At 42.6% G+C, this 22384-nt stretch overlaps 3 protein-coding genes across 6 annotated transcripts; 1 reads left to right on the top strand and 2 right to left on the bottom strand.

Moving 5' to 3' along the window:
- Positions 1-641: 641 nt before the first annotated feature.
- Positions 642-2771, bottom strand: LOC102707819 (polyamine oxidase 1). Its single transcript, XM_040528721.1, has one exon. The coding sequence runs from the start codon at positions 2705-2707 to the stop codon at positions 1187-1189; it is 1521 nt and encodes a 506-aa protein (XP_040384655.1). The 5' UTR covers positions 2708-2771; the 3' UTR covers positions 642-1186.
- Positions 2772-9563: 6792 nt separating this feature from the next.
- On the bottom strand, positions 9564-12551 carry LOC102708104 (phospholipase A1-II 5). Of its 2 annotated transcripts, XM_015832767.2 has the most exons (2): positions 11180-12551; positions 9564-9935 (listed from the first exon to the last, which is right to left on the bottom strand). In XM_015832767.2, the coding sequence occupies exons 1-2, from the start codon at positions 12480-12482 to the stop codon at positions 9865-9867; spliced, it is 1374 nt and encodes a 457-aa protein (XP_015688253.1). In that variant the 5' UTR covers positions 12483-12551; the 3' UTR covers positions 9564-9864. The 2 variants fall into 2 exon arrangements, with proteins under 2 accessions (XP_015688253.1, XP_006644603.1); XM_006644540.3 differs by lacking the exon at positions 9564-9935 and having other exon boundaries at positions 10845-12551.
- Positions 12552-14782: 2231 nt separating this feature from the next.
- LOC102708384 (V-type proton ATPase subunit B 2-like) lies at positions 14783-20935 on the top strand. 3 transcript variants are annotated; one of them, XM_006644541.2, is made up of 15 exons: positions 14783-14849; positions 15977-16055; positions 16171-16226; positions 16343-16441; positions 16982-17041; positions 17400-17511; positions 17591-17799; positions 18220-18348; positions 18449-18586; positions 19170-19320; positions 19731-19813; positions 20018-20065; positions 20186-20239; positions 20329-20412; positions 20494-20935. In XM_006644541.2, the coding sequence occupies exons 2-15, from the start codon at positions 15998-16000 to the stop codon at positions 20677-20679; spliced, it is 1467 nt and encodes a 488-aa protein (XP_006644604.1). In that variant the 5' UTR covers positions 14783-14849; positions 15977-15997; the 3' UTR covers positions 20680-20935. The 3 variants fall into 3 exon arrangements, with proteins under 3 accessions (XP_006644604.1, XP_015699086.1, XP_015699088.1); XM_015843600.2 differs by lacking the exon at positions 14783-14849 and adding an exon at positions 14909-15151; XM_015843602.2 differs by lacking the exon at positions 14783-14849 and adding an exon at positions 15163-15296.
- Positions 20936-22384: the final 1449 nt, after the last annotated feature.

A 22384-nucleotide genomic window follows, 5' to 3' on the forward strand; every position in this document is an offset into this window, starting at 1 on the left:
AGAAAAAAAAAAGAAAAGTGAATGACAAAAGCTTTCTCTCACTTCTTTGTAAATATGATAGCTTGTTTGCCACATCTTCTATCGTGAAACTACCGTAAATGTTAGTGAAGATCATGCCATTTGCTTGTAGCCATATACACCATGAAGGGTAGAAGAAAATGATATCGAATTTTTTTATAGCATCATACAGGCATTTTGTTTCCAGCTTGATAGATTATTCGACCATGAGCCAAACTCAATCATCTAATCATGGGGCATCATGATGGCATCGTCATGTTGGGAACCTATGGCTCGGGCATGAACGGACAGCTGCCTGAACAGCCTGAAGCCAGAACAGATCGAACATTTGTCAGGCTTAACATTCAGTCATTGATTATCAATATCAGCCTCTGATCCATGAAAATCCATCCAAGCTGAACGCCTCTAGCATGTTGATTAGGTATGCCGTGCACTCGTATATACTACGTATTGTACAAGGGAATAAGACAAACATTGTGTTACTACACTCAACTAATACAAGAGAATAAGACAACATTATGTTACTATTTACTCGACTAATGTTATGTTATTAGTGTTAGTTACGTCACCAATATCGACGTGCAGGAAATCGTCTTGTTAAGCCATAGGTCCTGCCAAATGTGGTTCAATCAAGTAAGATAGACAGATATTAGGGGAAGGACGGAGGATACGTTATCGATGTAGGGAAGATGATCGATGTTATGTCGTGGTCTTACACCTCACCGATTTGACACGTGTCAGAAACAGACAAGGGAGATGACAGTGAGGACTGAGGCGTTGCTATCGTATCTTCTGCCGTCAAATGACGCCGTATCATGGCGGAAATTAAACGCAGCCGCTGTTTTCTTGAACTGACAAGTCTCGCCAGACCAATACGACAACACGGACACGGATGGCAATTCGTCCAGATGTCTGAGAAAGCGAAGAAAAAACACGTTTTACGCGTGTACTGGAAGAACACGTCGCTGTTTACAATCTTGATGACGATATTATCCTATCCAGTGACTCAATTTTATCTCCATACAAGAAGCAACATAGATCGCTAAAGCTTGTTGAGATGGACGAGCAAGGCAATCGGTTCAGAAGGAGAAAGAGTCCAACAACGCAATCGCACAGCCAAGCAAAATGTTTTAACGGAAAAATTCGCTACGTAGTGCGGTTCTCTCGATTAACCACGGTAGTGTTGCAGCAGCCGGTCGGCCTCACGCACGCCGCTCAGGTACGCAGCATGCGTCGTCGAGTAGTGCGTGCGGTGCGTCGCCTCGCCGGCGAACAGCACCCGCAGCGGCGGCTCGTCGGCCGCGTCCGGTCCACGTGGCAGCGGCTCGGCCATGAGATCGAGGTCCTCGCCGCTCGATCCGACGGCCACGTAGCTGTAGGACCCCAGGAAGAGCGGGTCGGTGGCCCACCCGCTCCGCCTGATCCTGCTCACCCTCCAGCGTGGCGTCGCCGGGAGGAAGGAGTGCAGCGTGGCGTGGACCCCGCGGATGACGTCGTCGTCGGGGAGGGACTCGAGGTGCGCCGCCTCCCGCCCGGCGAACCACGCCAGCGCCACGCTGGAGCCCGCGTGGACGGGGCAGATCGACTCGGTGCCGCGCATCCACCACGGGATCTTGGGCACCTGTCCACGGAACGCCATGTGGAGGAACGGGAAGTCTGGCGGCGGTACGGCCGGCTGCAAGACTCCGCCGCCGCCACCGGCGTCCTCCGGTTCTGAGGGTGCCACGGCCTCCACCTCCATGAACAGCTTGTTCACGACGCCGAAGCCGAGGCGCGTGACGGCCTCGCGCTTGAAAGGCGGAAGCGGCGGGTCGAAGGCGACGGCGGCGGCGCCCGCGCCCGAGGCGTCCTTGCCGAGGCTGGCCTTGAGGACGCCCAGCGAGACCGTGAGGATAACGTGGTCGGCGGTGAGCGGCGGCGCGCCGTCGGCGAAGTGGAGGCGAACCGGGGCTCCGCCCCACTCGAGACGGCGGAGACGGAGGCCGAAGCGGACGGTGCCGGGCGGGAGCGCGGCAACGAGGTGCTCGACCACGCGAGAGTATCCGCCGGGTATCGTGACGTGTTCGCCGGGGAAGTCGCGGTACTCGCCCTCGGCGGTGAGGTCGAGGTCGCCGAGGTCGTCGGCGGAGGTATCGGTTCGCTCTCGGTTGATGTGCATCGCGAGAAGCGCCTCCTCGACCTCCTCCACCCCCTTACCGCCGCCGGCAGACCGCGCCGCCTGGTACGCCCGTAGACCACGACGGAGGTACTCCTCCACGCCACCTCCACCGCCAGCCTCGCCGGCGCGCGCGGCCTCCATCATACCCCTGTACAGATCCTCGATCGGCGCGGCCACCCTATCCGCGTCGACGACATCCCCACCCTCCGCAACGGTAAGCACACGGTCGGGGAAGCCGTCCATGCGCTCGTACGGGAGACCACCCTCCTCCGCCGCCGCCGCCGCCAGTGCGCCAGCGTCGCGCGCCAGCGCGTAGACGGGGCTCCCCACGATGCCCTGCACCCACGTGGCGCCCATCTCGACCCGCTGGCCGGCGAACTCGGACGTGAGTATCCGGCCGCCGACTCGGTCACCGGCCTCCACCACCGCCACCTCGAACCTGTCCCCGCCCGCGCCGCACAGCCGCACGGCCGCCGCGAGGCCCGATATCCCCGCGCCCACCACCACAACCCTCGGCTTCTTCGCCACCATCGTCGCTTACCCTCCGCGCGCGCGCGCGCCTCGCGAACAAACTGAAACTTTTGCCTTGGGAGCAAAACCCACCGCACTGCATCAACCCAACACTCCCAGCTGTTATAAAGAGGAGCCGAGACATCACAGTTCACAGGAGTGTCGCCAACGGACCACACAACATGACACGGGGTGTGAAGAGTCGCGCAACGCAAGAGCGACGCGACGAGCCGGGTGCATTTGGGCGCAAGCTCGCTTTCGTGTCAGCGTTTACAAACGAGTGGTAGTGTCGTGCACCGATGGGCCATGGAATCGGATGCGGCTGTGTTGCTTTCCAATGGTTCTTCACTCTTAAGCCGCTGCTAATCTGCGAATACTACTACGGCGCCGGTTTCACCTCACTGCTCAAATGCTCAACGATGGTTCCGTCAGGGGACACACATATGATACATGCACCGGGGCCCTGTGCGACGGGTGGTTAATTTCGTCCGGCGCGGGTGCCGAGCCGCTCGTGCACCACGAGCCCATGGTGAGGCATGGTCGCTGGCGGGCGGAGGGCCGGACCGCCGGATGGATGGATGATGGATCTTATTCTACTTGTCTTCTTCATGGTCATGCTTAATTTCTCGTCGACGGCTAGAGTCACGTATGCCAGCAAAAATACTCGGCCTCTGGCCATGTGTACTTGCTAGAGTATATGTCGTATAGATACGGTTGCGGAGGTTAATTTATCGGACAATCTGCTGCCCAATTATTAAGGACGAATTTTATTCTCCACATGCCACTCATGCACAACTATACGGAACAAAAGATTAAGGACTACCTACATCTGGTATGAGTCTGACATGAGTAAATCTGATGCCGATTCCGAAAAGGAGCGCGGAAGGGGAAAATATTCTGAAGCATGTTCCCTCGTGTAATGCATTCTATTCAAATAGTTATTAAAAAATTTTAAAAGAATTATAAAGATATATTTATAAGATATTTCACTACATAAACATGTAAGTTCAAATATAACTTCTACAATACATAACAAAAATAACAAATTAAACTTTGAATAATATATGTATACTCATAGTCATATTTGTTATTTTTGTTATGGATTATAGAAGTCGTATTTGAATTTGCATGTTTATGTAGTAATATATTTTATATTAATCTATCTCCATAAATTTTTTATTACTATTTATATAATACACTCCCCGAAAATAGTAGGAACATATCGCGCTGTACATCTCATCGCCTGTCACTCAATGCTGAACCTGGGTGCACGACTTACAGCTAGCTATTGACGTTGTTTGCATGTACTTTGTATGTGCCGGGCACGGCGAGTCGGCGACTGACAAAGTTGCTAGCTCTCGCATCAACAGAAAGGACATCGACCTTCTTTGTCGTTTAAGAAGCCTACAAACCCCATCTGTATCGGATGCTTTACTTGATTAATTTACCTAATGCATTTTGTAGCTTTCTTTAAGTTGCTTAATACGCTACTACGCATTCATTAATTGATGGCAACCCATAGGCTATGACGATAAGTTTGTTTAGTTACATAATCGTACGTAAACACGTTTTATATTAAGCAACTTGGGCTGTACAATGCTGTCTTTTATCCTACCGCAGCAGCGCTTATGGTTTTTGGAGGAAAAAAAAAGAATAGTCGACATTGGTAAGCATAGGAACCCTTACGTTCAGTATCCTAAATATGGAACTTGCTAATAGTAAGCAAAAGTAAAGGATAATTATTGATCGATAGGACAATTTAATTTTTTCTGATAGTGGAATAATAAGAGTAAATTTTACTAGTGGTATAACAACTGAGTTGTTGGGGGCGATATAATACAAAAATTTGATAATTGAATATCTCAACTTGGTAAGTGAGTGTATTCTAGCGAAAAACTTAGTACCATCTAATTTTTTGTGCAACAACTTAGCTAGTTATTTGTTGCTAACATGTGCTAGATTAATATTTTCGTGATGTCAGATAGCAATCCTATGGATTACACGACAATATTGAATTTAATCTACAAGTTGCTAATTCACCACTGGTTTTGATTTTTTTCCCTCTCCAGCTTGGCAAATCACAACCGAACTTCAAACTTTTATAAACAATAGATTTAATTAACTTTTAATTAAAAAGGTGATAAAAATTAATTATGTTTATGCAAAACAATGCAAGTATATTGAAGTACGTAGAAACTTGAACGTGTATAGATAAATGCTAAAAAAACATGTTGTGTCACTAATAAGCTCAATTGTTAAGTTATTATACCAAAATTGCACCCAACTTGTAAGTTGTTACATCAGCAAGCTCAGTTCTTAGGTTTTTGGTGGCTGTTTGGATCAGGGATTTTTTTACCTCGTCACATCGGATGTTTGGACGTTAATTAGGAGTATTAAATATGAGCAATTTTATAGTCCTTGAGTAAGTATTGAGAGGTACCAAAATTTAATGTAAAATTTGATACCAACTTTTATACGGAAATTTTGGTACCTCATGGTACCTTCTCAAGGACAATAAAATTGCTCATTAAATATAGACTGATAATAAAACTAATTGCATAAATAAAAGGTATTTCATTAGACAACTTTTTAAGCCTAATTAATTCACAATTAGAAAATATTTACTATAGCATCATATTCGCTAATCATGGACTAACTATGCTCGATAGATTCGTCTCGTGAAATAGTCCAGAGTATAGAGTGTGTTTTATTAATAGTCTATATTTAATATTTCTGATTAGTGTACAAACATTCGATGTAACATATACTTAAAAAACAAACACCCCCTTATACTAAATTACAGCCATATGTAAAGTTGTTGCAGTAACATGCTCACGTTTTAAGTTCTTGTACTATATTACAGCCAAGTTAATGTGCCATGAATGCAAAAGGTAAGTTATTGATGGTGTTGTTAGATTGTTCATGAGTGATGAATCACTTGTAATACACTAATACGTTCTATTGGCAAAATGAAATGTATAATATGTCGTATAAATTAAAACATATAATATTTGTTTTTGGTAAATTTGATACCTTTTTTAAACTTGAGCATACTTATTCATATTATTTTTTAATCCATCTTATTTTAAATCATATTTTTGTAGAATTGGGATACTACCTAAGATTTGGTAGTATCATGTGGAAGTGAATAGTAAGATTATGATACTAAGAAAATTAAGATACTAGGACGATGAGCAAAGCACTGTTACTAATTGACCACCAAAAGTCCAAGCTGGGACGATGAGCAAATGTTTTTGATGAAGATTGCTCTACCAAGCAACCTCCAAAATCAAGCTTGGTTCTTATTTAATTACTTCTGTTCTCATGGAATTTGAACATCAAAACTCCGATCAGAAATGCCGGAGACTAGGTCATATCCCTTTCTACCAGAGAGAAATTGTACCAGAGACACTGATAGAGTTTCTTTTCTTCTTCCTCTTTTTTTTTTTTTAAAAAAAACACAGTACCTCACACATCCAAGGCGGGTTCTTCTGTTCTTTCTTTCCCACCTACTATACAGGATTCGTGGCGACTACCATATTACAAATGCATTGTAATAGAATTTTATTTAAAAAATATTATTAGTATGTTATTAAAATAGAGTTAATAAAAATGGTCAGATATATAGATCTCGGTTATTTTTTCTTTCTAAAAATAAAAATGAGTTGGTGGTGGGGTTGACGGTACATTCACCACCACTCACCACCACCATTACTTCTCTTTATAAGAGTATAAATAATATTTATGCATTTCAGTATCCAAAAGAATGCATTGCATTGTTTAGGGATATGTTGAGCACAAGCAATGTACTATACCCTCATCTTTTCACTTTTATTTTTGCTTATAAGCCAAAATTTAAAATTTTAACCTTAATTTAGAATTGATTTTGAAGGTTTTACCATAGTTTATTTTTATTTTTTAATCGTAGTTTATTTTCACTCTTAACTTTTAGATCTCCAAACATGTATATAAAAATTTTATTTACAAATTATTTTTTGTTTGTAAATACGTCGTTACCGAGCTTTCTCGAATGAACAGCACAACAATCGTACAGCTCGGGCGGAAGCTGATCCAATCAATGGATCATGCATCAGCTAATGCTGCACAGTATACTTGCAGACTGTGGGGGCGATGGTTTGATTTTTTTAAAGAAAAGCCAAACCTATAAAAAATTATATATATATATATATATATATATATATATATATATTCTTGGCTGTCTAACCTACAAGGCTAGACTATAACGAACAACTATAAAATCTACTTAAAAAGGTTAAAACTAGAAGAAAGGTAAAAGCGAAAAGATTTTATTGCTTGATCGGAACCGTAAGGAAACAAAATGGCCCATGCAAATTAGTACAAGCATGTCAGTGGTGACATAAAAGTAGGCTCGACTACTCACCGGTTGATAATTGTGATTGTCAGTGGTGACCTGTCCACTATTTCGCCAGAAAAAAAAAACTATACGACCTGGCTACTCTTCCCTTCCGATGATTGATTCGATTCGCTGGCACGAAGCAAAACAGACGCACGTGTGCTCGACAGCGCGAAGGTCTCCCTGCAAAATACTACAAGAGCTATACAAATCACTTTCTCACAAAAAGAAAATATCACGTGAGATAAGGATATACACCTTACTGCTCTAAGTGGACCCTATAATTTTTTTAACTTCTCTGGCAACTCTCTCTCCTCTCTCCCGACTCCCGAGCTCTCTCGTCTCTTTTTCAGTCGGCGGAACTTGACGTCGCATTGGGACGGCGACGGGTCACGGAGGGTGGCGGTGGCTTTATCCCCTGTCTATCTTCTTTTCCCCGGCTTCTCTCCTCTTTCTCTCACTTTTGGCCGAAGGCACCGAATCTTGCAGAGGATACGTGCATCCCTACGAGGACATGATCCATGTTGAGCTGATAGGCTTACTCCGACGTGGTAGGCTTGAGTCACTCGTCCCGCAAGAGCGGAGTGCATGCCCTAAAATTCGCGCAGGCGCATTGGAATAATTGCCTCCCGTGCTCCCAACATCTCTGACGCCTCCTTTGTTCCTACTTTCTACGTCCACCACGTTTTCATCGAAAAAGAAAGCAAGGTTTAACCATTCAAAGAAGCGGACGATGAAAAACGTCCTCCCGTGAGGCGTGAGGGCCGTGACTGCGAGAAAAAACAGGTTCAGTACAGGGAAGAGGGCAGGCGCGCCGGGCAAGTAGTAATCCGGTGTGAGCAGTGACTAGTCTACGCGCATGCATGAAGAGCAGACAGTCTGCATACGTCGGAGCAGAGCTGAACCGGACTCTCAGCTCGTCGCTCGCCTACTCCGTCAGCGGAAATCTGCCCTGTGCTATAAAGATCTGTACTAGCTCAGTGAGGAAGCACGCGAGAGAGAGGCAGTTGCTGCATCCTGCATCTGCGTGGAACGTCAGGTGGTGCCATTGACTGCCTACGTGTATCGGTCAAAGATTAGAAGATGTAGGTTCGACGTGTCCGGCTCCGACTGGATGGCGGTCGCGATCAAGCTACCGTACAACCTTGCAATCAACCTGCTAGGTCTAGACAGAGACCAAGAGACCAAACCGAATAGACCGAGACCGAAAAGATCGAGACCGAAAAATTCAGTCCTGGTCTCGGGTGGAGGAGGTGAAAGACCGATAAATTCGGTCCCGTCTTCAGGTATAGGGCTCGGATAACCGAAATGCTTGAACAGACCGAACTAAGCCCGAACTAATAGTGTGTGCCTCCACGAGACCGAGACCGAACTATGAATTGTGCTGTGGATTGTGGAACTATGCACTTATGCAATCTATGCTTAGTTCCTCTTATTTACGGTGCATGATATTTCTTTATCTTATAAAACATGTCATTTTTCACTATGAAAATATGTCCCAACAACCGGAGAGGTGTTACCTGAATTTCAGGTGATTTTTAAACTTCACTGAAATTTCGAGCACTTCGATCAGAACCGAGACTGAGACCGAATAAGACCGAGACCGAATTTCTCAGTCTTACGATTTTTTCAAGACTGATCGGGCCAAGTTCTAAAAGACCAAATTTTCTCTGGAGACCGAAGACCAGCACCGAATGCCCAGGCCTTTGGTATTTCACAGCTATATATTACCCGTTTGATTATACAACCAAGAGCCTTTTGTCGAGACGTTAAGCTGTTTAAACAGATCAAAAGCCCTGAGTCGTAAAACAGATCGAGGCGGCAGATAATACATTGGATGGAAAATCACGCGGGGAAGCACAGGAAACAGAGCCCACACGACGACCCGCGCTTGCTTTTATGGCTGGCCCGGCTTTTACTGGGCCGGGCGGACGGGCACGGTGAAATGGGCCAGCCCATCAAACCGGTGATCCGAACAAAACTCTCCTCAACTCCGCTCACATACGCACGGCTGCTTAATACTCCTGTCCTATGCTATGCTGGGAAATTTTGGTGTTTTACCGACCTTTTGGGCAGGTGGCATGGCACTGTTCTTGTGCTGGATTAGATGGGTCGTGGAAGATGAATGATGATGCAACGGTGAAATATTAGCACATCCCTCCATGTGTGTACAATCGACGCTTTAAATGGAAGTTAAGGCCCCGCCGGGAGAGTTTTCTGTTTCAACCTTCACTCCCTCTTCTGGACTGTGGTGATCTGTAGAAGTGCAGTCTTTCATCTTCTATTTCTTCCTCGTTTCATTAACAGGCTTGATAGTGAAAGAGGAAAAAAAACACTGCACTCGCGGGAGCACAAAATATAACTTGTATGCAGAGCAAGCGGGATAATAATATTAGAGAGCATAATCTGAGCCGCCATTTTGATCATCTGCTATATCTGTTTTTATAAGGTGTGCTGTTTGATATGGTAAGATGAATCCCAATTTCTTTTTTATAATAGGAAACAGGAGAGATCATTCCAGTATCATATATTGATAGCCAACATGACATGGTAGTGACAATAATATAGATATCTGAAGATTTTTGAACTCTTCTCTGAAGGGGAAAAAGTGGTGAACTTGACAATAATACATGGGTCTATTAAGCAGAATTTTATCTAAGGACGACAAGGCGCACATAGGGCAGAAAGCAGAATGACAGAAGTGCATTTTCATAGCAAAAACAACTTTGCTTTATTCCAAGGAAGCCGAGAAAAATGCCATCTTCAGGATTAATGTTTATTCCTAGATGCTTGCACGAGCATATCAATTCGACACCGCCGCTCTCAAGTCTTTTCTGATGTGGTCTTCAACAACTCTCGCAACTCCGGCTTTACCTGTAATTCGGCCCACAAAGACAGCCAGTGACACACTTGAAAGATCAATATATTGGGGTTAGATAAACTCAATTTTCTGAAGATGACTCTGTTACTACTTTTTACATTTTCGTAGGACCCAACAAGCCATACTGTGCAGCCAACAATAACCCCAACCAATCTTATATGTTCTAACTTCTAACAAGCTCGGCACACTTAAAGAAAACGAGCTAAAACTAAATCATAATAAGTTGCTATCCTCCATACATAGCATGCAACAGAGCATCTGAAAAATTAACCCTCTTTAAGTCTTCAGGAACACAAAAAACACGTGCTCACCTGCAACCTGTTTTCTTCAGATATCTTAGGAAATCGGCACCGAAGTTTTTTCGGACTTATGAAAGTTATTAATCCATTTCACGGTATTTTGCTTTCAGATAATAAGATCATTTCATACAGCAACCTGAAGTACGTAACTACTTGCAGTATGGAACACCTGCAGTAGTATAGAGTACAGTCATACTTTGGTTCACCTAATCTATACTCCTACGAAGAAAAGTAGTAGTGGTGATAAATTTGTCGTTTACCACACTACCAACTTCTTATTTTCTGAAAGAAAAAATAACTGAGACATATATATTAAACTGTTTTATTAACTATACCTTAATAACATGCTAATAACGTTTTTTAATAAAATTTCGTTACAACGAATGGGCGACATGCTAGTATTGCTTCATATGATTCACTGTAACAATGTTCTACAAACATGACACAATTTTATCCACACTATACTGGTACACTACACCATCATCATCGACTCATCATCATCACTTCGGTTGTTACGTACCATACTAATACCTACTTAATATTTCAATAGATTGTTAACTTTTGGTACATGTTTAATTATTATAACTTACATTATTATAAATTTATATACTATTTTTGAATACGACGGATGGATGATCAAACATGTGCTAAAAATCTATTTGTGTCATTTGTTAAAATATGAAGGGAGTACTATTTTTCACAATTACACTATTACAATGTTTGGTGATACAAACAGACACAATTTTAACCAAACTATACTGTTACATCGTCGACAACTCGACATCACTTTTGTTGATATGTAGTAATAAACTTGGAGCATTATTTATCGCAAACGCAAACGTGAACCGCTTGATCATTAAATAAATTTCAGCACTACACACAAAGCAGTTGATCAATCAATCCAGATAGAAGTTTAGTTGCCTTGCCCATCTTCTTACCCTCCTTGGTACGGCCCGAGGTCGCGGTGGGGCTGGCAGCGACGTCGTCGTCGACGATCTTCCCGGTCACGACCGGTGGCACAGGCAGGTTCTCCTCTGCGGGCGCCTCGAGCTGCCACTCCCCGTTTTGGCCGAGCACCATGCCCTTGTTCCTCTCGACCCACCATGACTCCGGCACAAGATTGCTGTCCTTGAGGAAGCCGCTGGACTTGTTCACCAGCGCGACGCTGCGGTTCACCTGGAGCTTGAACTCGCGGTTCTTCCCGTTCCAGCCGGCCACCGTGTGCAGGATGCCCTGCAGGTTGTGGTAGTCGCCGGGGCTGGTGTCGTGCTTCACGTAGGGCGACTTCTTGGAGTCGACTTCGAGGACTTGGCCGACGTTGGCGTAGCCGAGGAGGCCGCTCGGGTAGAGCGGGATGAGGTCGGGCATGTTCCTGACGTGCAGCGCGCGCAGGTTGGGTTGCTGCTCGAACTGCTTCTTGAACTCCGGGTTCCCGATCTGCGGGCTCCCGAACACGACGGCCGCGACGGGGACGTGCGCGCCGTCGCGGAGCTTGGACACGCCGTTGACGACGATGTCGAACGCGCAGAGCGTGGCGAGCGACGCGCCGAGGCTGTGGCCCGTGCAGACGATGCTGAGGCTCTCGTCCCTATACCTGGCCACCAGCTCGCGCACGGCGGCCAGCATCTGGTCGCGGGCGCTGTACTTGGAGAAGGGCGAGCGCTCGTCGGTGGACGTGTAGATGAGGTACCACCCCTTCATGACGCGGGACCGGCCGCGGGCCTGGTGCCCCTCCGGCAGTATGCCGTCGTGGTCGACCAGGTCCGGCTTGAGCACGTCGACCCATTCCAGCGACCGGATGGTCCCCCGCCACACGACGTAGATGACGCGCTGCCCCGCGGCCGCCGCGGCGGCGTCGTTGGACACGGCGACGTACCCGATCCAGTTGGACTCCTTGCTCCACGCCTCGCGCGAGAGCGAGTACACCATGCTCCCCGGGAACGACGTGGCCTGGGAGGTGGCGTACAGGTTCGCGGCGACGGAGAGGTCGCCGGCCGCCGGGAACTGCGTGCGGGCGAAGAGCGTGGCCCTGGAGAAGCGGCAGGTGCCGCAGTACTTGGAGTGGGAGTCGGAGTTGAAGGAGTCGTAGGTGACCTGGCAGAGGTCGCCGCAGAGCAGGATGAGGCGGCGCAGCGTAAGGTCGAGCGGGTCGAGGAGGCCATCCCAGTTCGCCGAGCCGAGCAGCTCCGGCCACGGCCTGGAGACGTTGCTGGACAGGAGGACTCCCTGGCTCGCGTCCATGTGTGTGTGTGCGCTGGCTGCTGAGACGACCGGTGCGCGAGAAGAGGAGGAGAAGAAGATTAGGTGATGAAACTGATGACTGGCTGGATACTTCGAGTGTGTGTACTGGGTTTGATTGACTCGCGGAGATGGCGACGGCGGACTGGAGAGTGAGCTGGTGGGTGCGTGGTGGGGCGGGAGATAGCAGAGTGGGATTAAACCGGGGATGAACATTCAATATTTTAAAAACTTAACAATATAGGCTAGCACTAATATATCGCTCCATAAATATTTAAGTTCAAAATCAACTTTTATAAGTTATAATAAAAAGTATATTAAACTGAAACTAGCATGTGTATATTTTTATTTAAATTTGTTATTCTTTTGTCGATTTGAACTGTATAATAATATATCTAAGGTTAATATATCATAAATTCTCTAAATTATTTTTAACAATATATAAAACAAAGGAAATGAATATCTAACCGAACAAAATACTTTGCCAAATAAACCATCCGTGCTGTGTGGTCGTGTAAACTGTACGCGGCGGCATGGCATCTTGCCATTTATGTCACCCTGTGCCAGTTCGGGCCCAGCCTGCAGATCTTCGTACAGATCTTTCTTTTTTCCGCCGTTCGTCAATCCATGGGCTGCGTTCGGCAGTTGGTGAGGGCGAGGGCTATTATGAAAACGCAGTAACAGTAATAGTAATAGAATAGTATATAATTGATTAATTAATTATTAAAAAATATAAAATAAATTAATATAACTTTTTAAAACAACTTTTCTATAATTTTTTTTACGAAAAATACAACGTTTAGCAGTTCGAGAAACGTGTGTGCGGAACAAGGGGAGTTAGATAACTTAGCGGCCATGTAGATCGATGTCCCTGGCTAAGTTTAGTTCCCAAAAAAGTTTTCTAAAAAATTACATTAAATCTTTAGACATCTAAATAAAGTATTAAATATATATGAACACTAAAACTAATTATACAGTTATGAGGAAAATTATGAGATGAATCTTTTGAGCCTAATTAGTACATAATTAACCATAAGTGCTACAGTAACTAACATATGCTAATGACGGATTAATTAGACTCAAAAGATTCATTTTGCGGTTTCTAGGTAGAATCTAAAATTTACTTAATAATTAGACTATGTTTAACACTTTAAATATAACCGTACATATCGATACGACCTCTGTCAGGAAAAAAAAAGTTTGGGAGTAACGGCAGCCTCAGATTCTTGGTAAAATATTCGTAGAGTTAGGTAAAATTCTCCTCGTGGAGATCTCCATTTCAAACTCAGAGAATCAGAGTAGAGACTATGGGCAGAGGAAAGGTGAGGAGCCGGGCAGGTACGCGGCGGTGCTGCTGTTTACTAGTATTTGTCTGGAATCTTTGGTGATCTTCCAAGTTCCAAATAGTGGTGAGTTAACCATCAAGATGTTTATATATACTCCGACGAGATAGGTTCCGTACTACTGTTCTTCGTAGGGAAATCCTATCAAGATTGATGGGCAATGTGTGGTTTCTGCTAGTTCATTATCTGAACGCCCATGTAAGCTGGGGGGGACACAGTTCCAACTTGCAAGAGACAGCGACGAGGTAACCCCGGACGATCGACCTTGATAGAATGTACACGCCAACGCAGTGGCGAAGCTGTGTAGAAGAAGGGGTTTCCAGGAATCCTTTCGAAAAAATTTTTAACTAAAGTTTATAAATTTTCATCATATATTCATTCATTCGATTCAAATTTAGATACCCGTGGCACCCTCTCTATTTTGCTCAAGTTTCGTCACTGCACCAACGACAAGGAGTATTATTAAGGCTCGTCCATACTGTCACACCATGGATTGATGGACAGTTAGATAGAGAGTGATTATTGACCCAGAAGGCTCTTTGGCTCTTTGCCCCTGTCCTTTACGATTAAACAGAGCTGGTGAGCGAGTCACAGCCGGTTGACAAATACAGAAAAATGCACGCAGAGAAAACGGTTTAAAAATCTCTGAGAAGATGGGCCGAGCCCTTCAGCCCAAAAATGCTGCAACGGTTGGGCTAGAGGCCCAACCAAAAGCCGGCACTAGGCCTGGCCATACTGCTGCGTCCGGAAGCGGAAGCGACGGCGGCGGTGCACGTGGGGCCAACGTGCCCCGGTCGACTCCCAGACCCCCCAGACGCTTCGTCACGGTGGGGCCCGCGGGGACAAATCGTTGTTGTCACGTAGGTCTGGGCCGTCCGTGCCCGCCACGTGGACGGCTGGGATGCTCTGGCCTCCGCTAATCTGACAGACAGTGAGCCAGATCGCCCGCCCCTTCCCTGCTTCGCTGAGGGGACGACGAAACTTGCGCGATCCTCTCCTCCGCTCGCGCGCATCCGATCGAATCGAGGTACTCCCTCCCTTCTCCACCACCACCTCCTCCTCGTCCTCGTCCTCGTCCATGCGGCTCCGATCCTCTGGTTCCTCCGCTCGCCGCGGGTCTGCGTACGACGGGGCCCGCCGCCGCCGGATCGTGATTTTGACCGCTTCATACCAGCTGTGCATTCGCGCGTAGCGTGTGTAGGAGTAGGATCAATCGCCGCGCCGCGCCACGTCCTGTAGCTGGGCTTTTCTGTGTGTGCCTGACCGATGTTGACGAATTTCCAGAGTTTGGTGGGTAGATTAACCACCACTGGTACGTCCACTGTGGAGGTATGCAGAGCTGCCTGTGCAAGGAGATCGAGTTTGCCGAGTAGTGTTCTGCTGAGCGCTAGGATCTTCGCGTTCTTTGTTTAAGAGCTGATATAGAGCTCATTTCTGCCTCTGAGTTTCTTCTAGCGAGCTTACATAGTTACATGTAATGATCGATTTGTCTGAATCATAGAATTTTCAAAATGTATCGTTTATTTTGGACTAGAAAGGGCTCTAATGAAGTACATATGATTCAACAGTCGGAGATGTTCTATCGCTGCCTTTTATATAATTGTACTGATTATTAGAATAGCAGCTCAAGGAGTTAGAGTCTTATAGTATTTCTGGAAATTTAGAACAAAACGGAATCTTTCTAGAGCTAATATTTGTTACTTCGAATAGAAAGATAGTTTTTGCCTGTTTGTTAGTAGCTCATAATTGTATATATCACCATGTAATTGGTGTCTTATCTTTAGCTTCGTCAGCATCCGAGTGATTTTAAATTGGCAAACTTACTACAGTATCGGGCCTATGTTGCTGGTAATGTATGAAGGATAGAAGTGACAGTTAAAGCCATGATTTTTTTCATGGAATACACAATAGGCTTGCATACCTTTGCATGTTAAAACCATGGTTTCGTTGTTTTAATTTATAAGAGCTAAATTGCAGAAAAAACATATATAGAGAGGATAAGTATGTGGGCTGTAAAGAAAAAGTTTAATAGTGATATTAGTATGCCCCAGCTATCTGAGGAATTCAGGAAACAGATAAATAATGAGAAATTGTCTATACTATATTCTGTTTGAATGTTTTTTACTGAATTAATTAATTATTTTGCTGCACCAGGTTTCTTCTAACATCTCAAACATGGTTGTTGCAAATAGCAATGCCGACATGGAGGAAGGAACTCTTGAGATTGGGATGGGTATGGATCTTCTGCTTGATTGACCTTGCATGAACTGGATATTATAGGTTATTACTTAGTATTGAACTATTGATACTGTTGAATTGCTCACACTAATTTTTTCTTAAAAATGCAGAGTACAGGACAGTCTCTGGAGTTGCTGGTCCTCTAGTCATTCTTGATAAAGTGAAGGTAATCATATGTTGTGGTGGCTATTCTATATTATTTTACATTCATATACAGTTTTTATTCTTTTAGATCACACTCACATTCCATATAATGAGTTTAGCCTGCGCTTGTTATTTCAGGGTCCTAAATACCAAGAGATTGTCAATATACGACTAGGTGATGGCACATCTAGGCGCGGTCAAGTGCTTGAAGTTGATGGGGAGAAAGCTGTAGTTCAGGTATATAAATATCTGTTTCATAGTCATAATAGCAATAAATATCCCCACCCCCACGAACCACCCCCCCCCCCCCCCCAAAAAAAAACCGCAGGATATCTGTGCTTCATATTAAGATTGCATGAATTCTTTTGACAAGTTGTCAATTCATTCATGTGTTTATTTTGCTGTAAAAACGTTGATTATTCATCATTTATTAATGGAATTGTTTTCAAATATCCTATTTGTATGTTATTTGAGTGGAAAGTGGATGGCATCTACTATTTATGTAATCTTTTAAGCATTTTATAAGTAATTATTTCATGGATATGGTCACAAACATGTAGGTAGCAGGGATACCAAGTATGTGATGCCAAACACTATAATTTTTAAATTTATTATGATAGTATAAAAATCACTGAGCAGTTAGTTGTCTTTGTCTCTACTTTTGTCTTCAGGTTGCCACAAACTTTTGAGATGAACGTGAACATCAGTCTAATGTTAGTGTGCAGTTGTTACATAGATGTCCTTTTTACTCATGAAACTTTTGGAAATCACTGGCAGGTTTTCGAAGGAACATCTGGTATTGACAATAAATACACAACTGTACAATTCACTGGTGAGGTATTATCTTTTTTCTCTGAATTTGTGCTCATATATAGTGACACTGTTTAAAAGAGTGACCAGGATCTCCGTTCACTAAACAAAGAGATCACCTGTGTTAATCCTTGTATTGGAAATAAGGTGGCTTGCCACCACTAAGCCATTGATTTGTTTCCATATAGACTTGGTAATCATTTTCCTCAACATGGCCCTAAAGAAAGCTCTGCCCCTGCCTCAGTGCCTCTGTGCCAAACTGAATTAATACTTTTCCATGCTAAATATCAATATCAAAAGTACCAAAAGTGACATTTATTTGATCATTGAAAATTTTAAAGTAAGCCACTCTTCATTCATGTACCTTTTTCATGAGCGTTTTCAGGTTCTTAAAACTCCAGTGTCACTGGATATGCTTGGACGCATCTTCAATGGTTCTGGGAAACCTATAGACAATGGCCCGCCGATTCTACCAGAGGCTTACTTGGATATATCTGGTAGGTGCTAGCTGAATTTTGTTATTCATAAATTGTGATAATGCTTATATTTTGACATCTCTTTGTTAATCTGGTGCAGGAAGTTCTATCAATCCCAGCGAACGAACATACCCTGAAGAAATGATTCAGACTGGGATATCCACAATTGATGTTATGAATTCTATAGCCCGTGGTCAGAAGATCCCTCTGTTTTCTGCTGCTGGTCTCCCACACAATGAAATCGCTGCTCAGATTTGCCGCCAGGCTGGTCTGGTAAAGCGTTTGGAGAAGAATGATAATATCTTGGAGGTATTTTCGTCTAAACCACACAACATCATGTCTAACTAGAGTATCATTTCCATATGGTGTTCTTGCGTTCTGGGAATTGTAGCAAGATATGGGCATGTCTTCTTACTTCTTAGTTCTCGCAATAAGCAGCTATAGATAATTGACAATTGTTGTTTCTCTGTTATCTTTGTTTCTACGTTATAAGAGCGGACTAATAAATATGTATGATGCAGACTTGGTTTGGCCTATATCATGAAGCTAACTGTGCTGGGATTAGTAGAAACAAATATGTAGCACTAGCTACAAATGAATGTATCAGTCATTGCAATTCAGTGCATTTTTCTATTCTATCCTTGTAGGTTGCATAACATTTTGACATTCACACATCTTCCTTCGTGTTCTCTTAAGTTCTATCTACTATTTTAATTTAATTTATGATAGAGTTCTGTGGAGGACAATTTTGCTATCGTCTTTGCTGCCATGGGAGTAAACATGGAGACAGCACAATTTTTCAAGCGTGATTTTGAGGAAAATGGTTCAATGGAGAGAGTTACCTTATTTCTTAATCTGGTACATCCGCATACCCTTTTCTTTTCATTTCCATCATTGTGCTGCTCTTAGGAATTTGCAAGGTCTGTAATGTACTCCTTGGTTTGTACATTTTCCGTAGGCAAATGATCCAACCATTGAGCGTATTATCACCCCAAGAATTGCTCTCACCACAGCAGAATACTTGGCATATGAGTGCGGGAAGCATGTTCTTGTCATCTTGACTGACATGAGCTCATATGCTGATGCACTTCGTGAAGTAAGGGTTTTTCTCTTGCTGTATGTTATTTCCTAGTGTTTACATGTTGTGAATTCTCTTTTATCACTTTGAACTAGCATGAAAGTTTTGAAAGTTGGTATATATGGTTCTGTAAAATGTTGTCTTGCCTCCACTTGTTTGAAGGAACAAATTGTTTATACAAAAATCTAGATAGCTAGATCGAAGCAAGTTGTCACTGTTGTTTGTTGGGATCTACTGTTTTGTCTGTCAGTGGTAACTGGGTATCAATGTTGTCTGATCGGACGATCTATCAGCCTGATCGTTTAGAATGACCTGATCGAGGTCAGAGACCGATCAGCCAGATTAATCGATCAGATAACATTGCTAGGTATCATATAGTTACATTGACACAGCTGCAAAGTTATTCACTACTGCAGTTTGCATCCATACTAGTTATATGCTTTAAATAACAACTTGCTGTGTAAATCTAGATTCAGCAATGTTAGCTTAAGCTAATTAGATGTATTAAATAATATGGTATCATAGAAACTCTTATATATATATGTATATATATATAAGAATTGTTCTTTTAGTGCCACGGTTTTCTGTGTCTTTCCATCAGGTTTCTGCAGCTCGAGAGGAAGTACCTGGAAGGCGTGGTTATCCTGGTTATATGTATACTGATTTGGCAACTATCTATGAGCGCGCCGGTCGCATAGAGGGAAGAAAAGGATCGATTACGCAGATACCCATTTTAACCATGCCTAATGATGGTCAGTTAATTAATTGTCCTCACATTTTTTTAAATATTTTGCCAACTTGAACTTTTTTCTTCTGCAAATGCAAATTATTATGTTAATTGAACCGAGAAAACCTAGTGAACCAGTTTTATTAGTAGTATAAGTGCTACCTGGCCCATAGTTTGTCTTCTTGATGGAAAAATCCAAATGACATATTTACAAATGAAAAATAATTTATAAATAAAACTTTTATATATGTGTTATTATCGATCTAAAAGCAAATGATAGAAATAAACTATGATGAAAAAAACACAAATCAACTTCAGATTTAAAGTTGAAAATTTAAATCCTGGCTTATAAGCATAACCAAAAGTGAAAAGATGAGGCTTCTGATATTAGATGCTTCTGGCAACTTTTCTGACTTTTCAGTCTTGATGTTGTAGATATTACACATCCAACTCCTGATCTTACTGGTTATATTACTGAGGGACAGATCTACATTGACAGGCAGCTACATAATCGCCAGGTATTCTGCACCTCTTAGTTTCCCACTAAAGTTGGTTTGGTGACTTCTAAATCGAAAGTTTGGATTCCTGATTACAACAAAAGAACAAAACTAGATTTATCTAGCTAGCATAAATAATCTGTCTCACATCAAGAATTTTGAAGCTACTATCTGATTAGCACATCAGAATATCTCTGATCTTAATTGCTAATTTCAATTTGGCAGATCTATCCACCGATTAATGTCCTTCCATCACTCTCCCGGCTCATGAAGGTAAGGTTTTAGGAAATAAAGAAAGCTGCCGCAGTCTGCATCCTTCTTTAGAGTAATGTAGGCACTAACATCGTCAATAAGGTTAATGGTTGCTTAAAACTTGACCCGGATGTCTTGCAGAGTGCTATTGGTGAAGGCATGACTCGTAGGGATCATTCTGATGTCTCGAATCAGGTCTGTTGCACGTTCCCATAGCCTACACTCTGCGCAAACTACCTTCCACTATATATATATGGATATTTACTCGGATGTGTTTGTTTCAGCTGTATGCCAATTACGCCATAGGCAAGGACGTGCAGGCGATGAAGGCAGTGGTCGGAGAGGAAGCACTGTCATCAGAGGATCTGGTAACTCTCATGCATGATCTGGCACTGCTGTTATTAACACCTCAATTCCTTTGATTAACGGATTCTATGAAAAAATGGCAGCTGTACCTCGAGTTTCTTGACAAATTTGAGCGGAAATTCGTGACCCAAGGAGCATATGACACTCGCAACATCTTCCAGTCGCTTGACCTCGCCTGGTCACTGCTACGCATTTTCCCCCGCGAGCTGCTCCACCGCATACCAGCGAAAACCCTTGATCAGTACTACAGCCGAGATGCCTCCCGTTGATCTCCAAAGGGTCCTGTGTAATAAAAACCACCCCTACCCTTCACTTCTTCCTTTCTAGCTTTGCTAGAAAGACATTTATTTGTTTTTTTTTGTCAAAAGAAAACATATCTCTAACGATGTTAGCTCCATCATTGTTGGCCCAATCACACCACACCATGTATCATATTTATCTAAACTTTTTGTTGGAAGAAAATGTATTGTTTCATTGCTGTGAAAAAATGAATAAGTGAGGACAAGTGAGCTAGGGATTTTGTTACTGTGAGTACACAATAAAAAATGCCATTTGCCTCATGGTTTTCGTTTGTCAATTGAGTTATCGATTCTTTACCATCGCTCTTGTGTTTGGCGTCTTAGCATCCACAGACGTTTGTTGTTTGGCCCGTTAAGATCACCGGGGACATGGCTCTCCAGTTTTGACCTACAACTTAATAAACCGTAAAAAACAAAGCAACGAAAAATATTTACGTTTTCAGTGGTTTAAAAGCTAATATTAAAAAATAAACTAGATTAGAAACTCAAATTCAACTATTAAGTTATGTGCCGAAACATAAAATTTGGCTGTGGCCGGCAACGGCAAGTCAACAAGAAAAATTCAACATCTTAACTATGTTGTTTATTTGTTCGGAATGATTCCAAACAGGAACTCTGGGATTTGCTGCTTGCTTACGAATATTCATTATGTCCCAAAAAAAAACTTTAGAACTACTTCTGGCACTATACCTCAGGTAACACTATGGTTCAATTTAGTAATACAAATAAATATCATAATATCTTTAAAATACAATCGTATAAATCAAAAATTTGAAGTTGTTTGTCTATCAAACATTTATTAATTTGATTATTTAAACAAACACTGACAAAATAGCAGCAAACCACCAGTCAATAGTTAATAGAGTAGATTTGCATAACTAATTATATGTTCACACATTGCAATTATAAGTTTTCAAGTTGGATGGTAATTATAGACCAGAACTTGCAAGTCCAAGTTTATACACTAATTTCAGAAACATTGCACGACAAATTATTACACTAGTTTCAGAAGTATCAAGTTCACATATTACAATATAGTTTATTTTTATTATCTAATATCAACATAAAATTTAAAGTTTGTAAAGCTAAATTTGATGAAAACTACTTTATACAAACACGAGTTGCATCCCATACAACTTTTTGTCTTATAATAAATAAAATTTATTGATGTTATATATATAATAAATAAAACAACTGTGAAACTCTCAAATAACATGTAATTCAAAGTCTAAATTTTGTATGAGTTTAAAAATAAACTTGGTTGTATCTTCATATATTATATATAAAATATTTAAATCAAATATGAAGTGGTCATATAATACCTAGCAAATATTTATTGCATGACTTCTTTGTAGTTTCAAAAATTATAAGGTAGTTTTAACAAAGTGAAATTCCTAATAATGTTTCCATCGGTTGTGTTTTCTGTTTGTTATTATCATGAGGTGTACATATCTTTCAATGATTAAAAATATATTATGCGGTGATGCATCATTTCACGGATCAAGGAATTTACTTATTTTATATAAAAAATGGTCCTAACTAAATATTTCTAGAATCCCAAATACTCATTCATATTTAGTAGAGATTTATCGCTGATGTTATTATTAGTGAATTGACTATTGGGGTGTCCAATGATATTGGTTTAGAGTCTTGATCGATCTTATATTTAGAGTAA

This window comes from Oryza brachyantha, chromosome 1, assembly GCF_000231095.2.
Source record: "Oryza brachyantha chromosome 1, ObraRS2, whole genome shotgun sequence".
Taxonomy (NCBI): domain Eukaryota; kingdom Viridiplantae; phylum Streptophyta; class Magnoliopsida; order Poales; family Poaceae; genus Oryza; species Oryza brachyantha.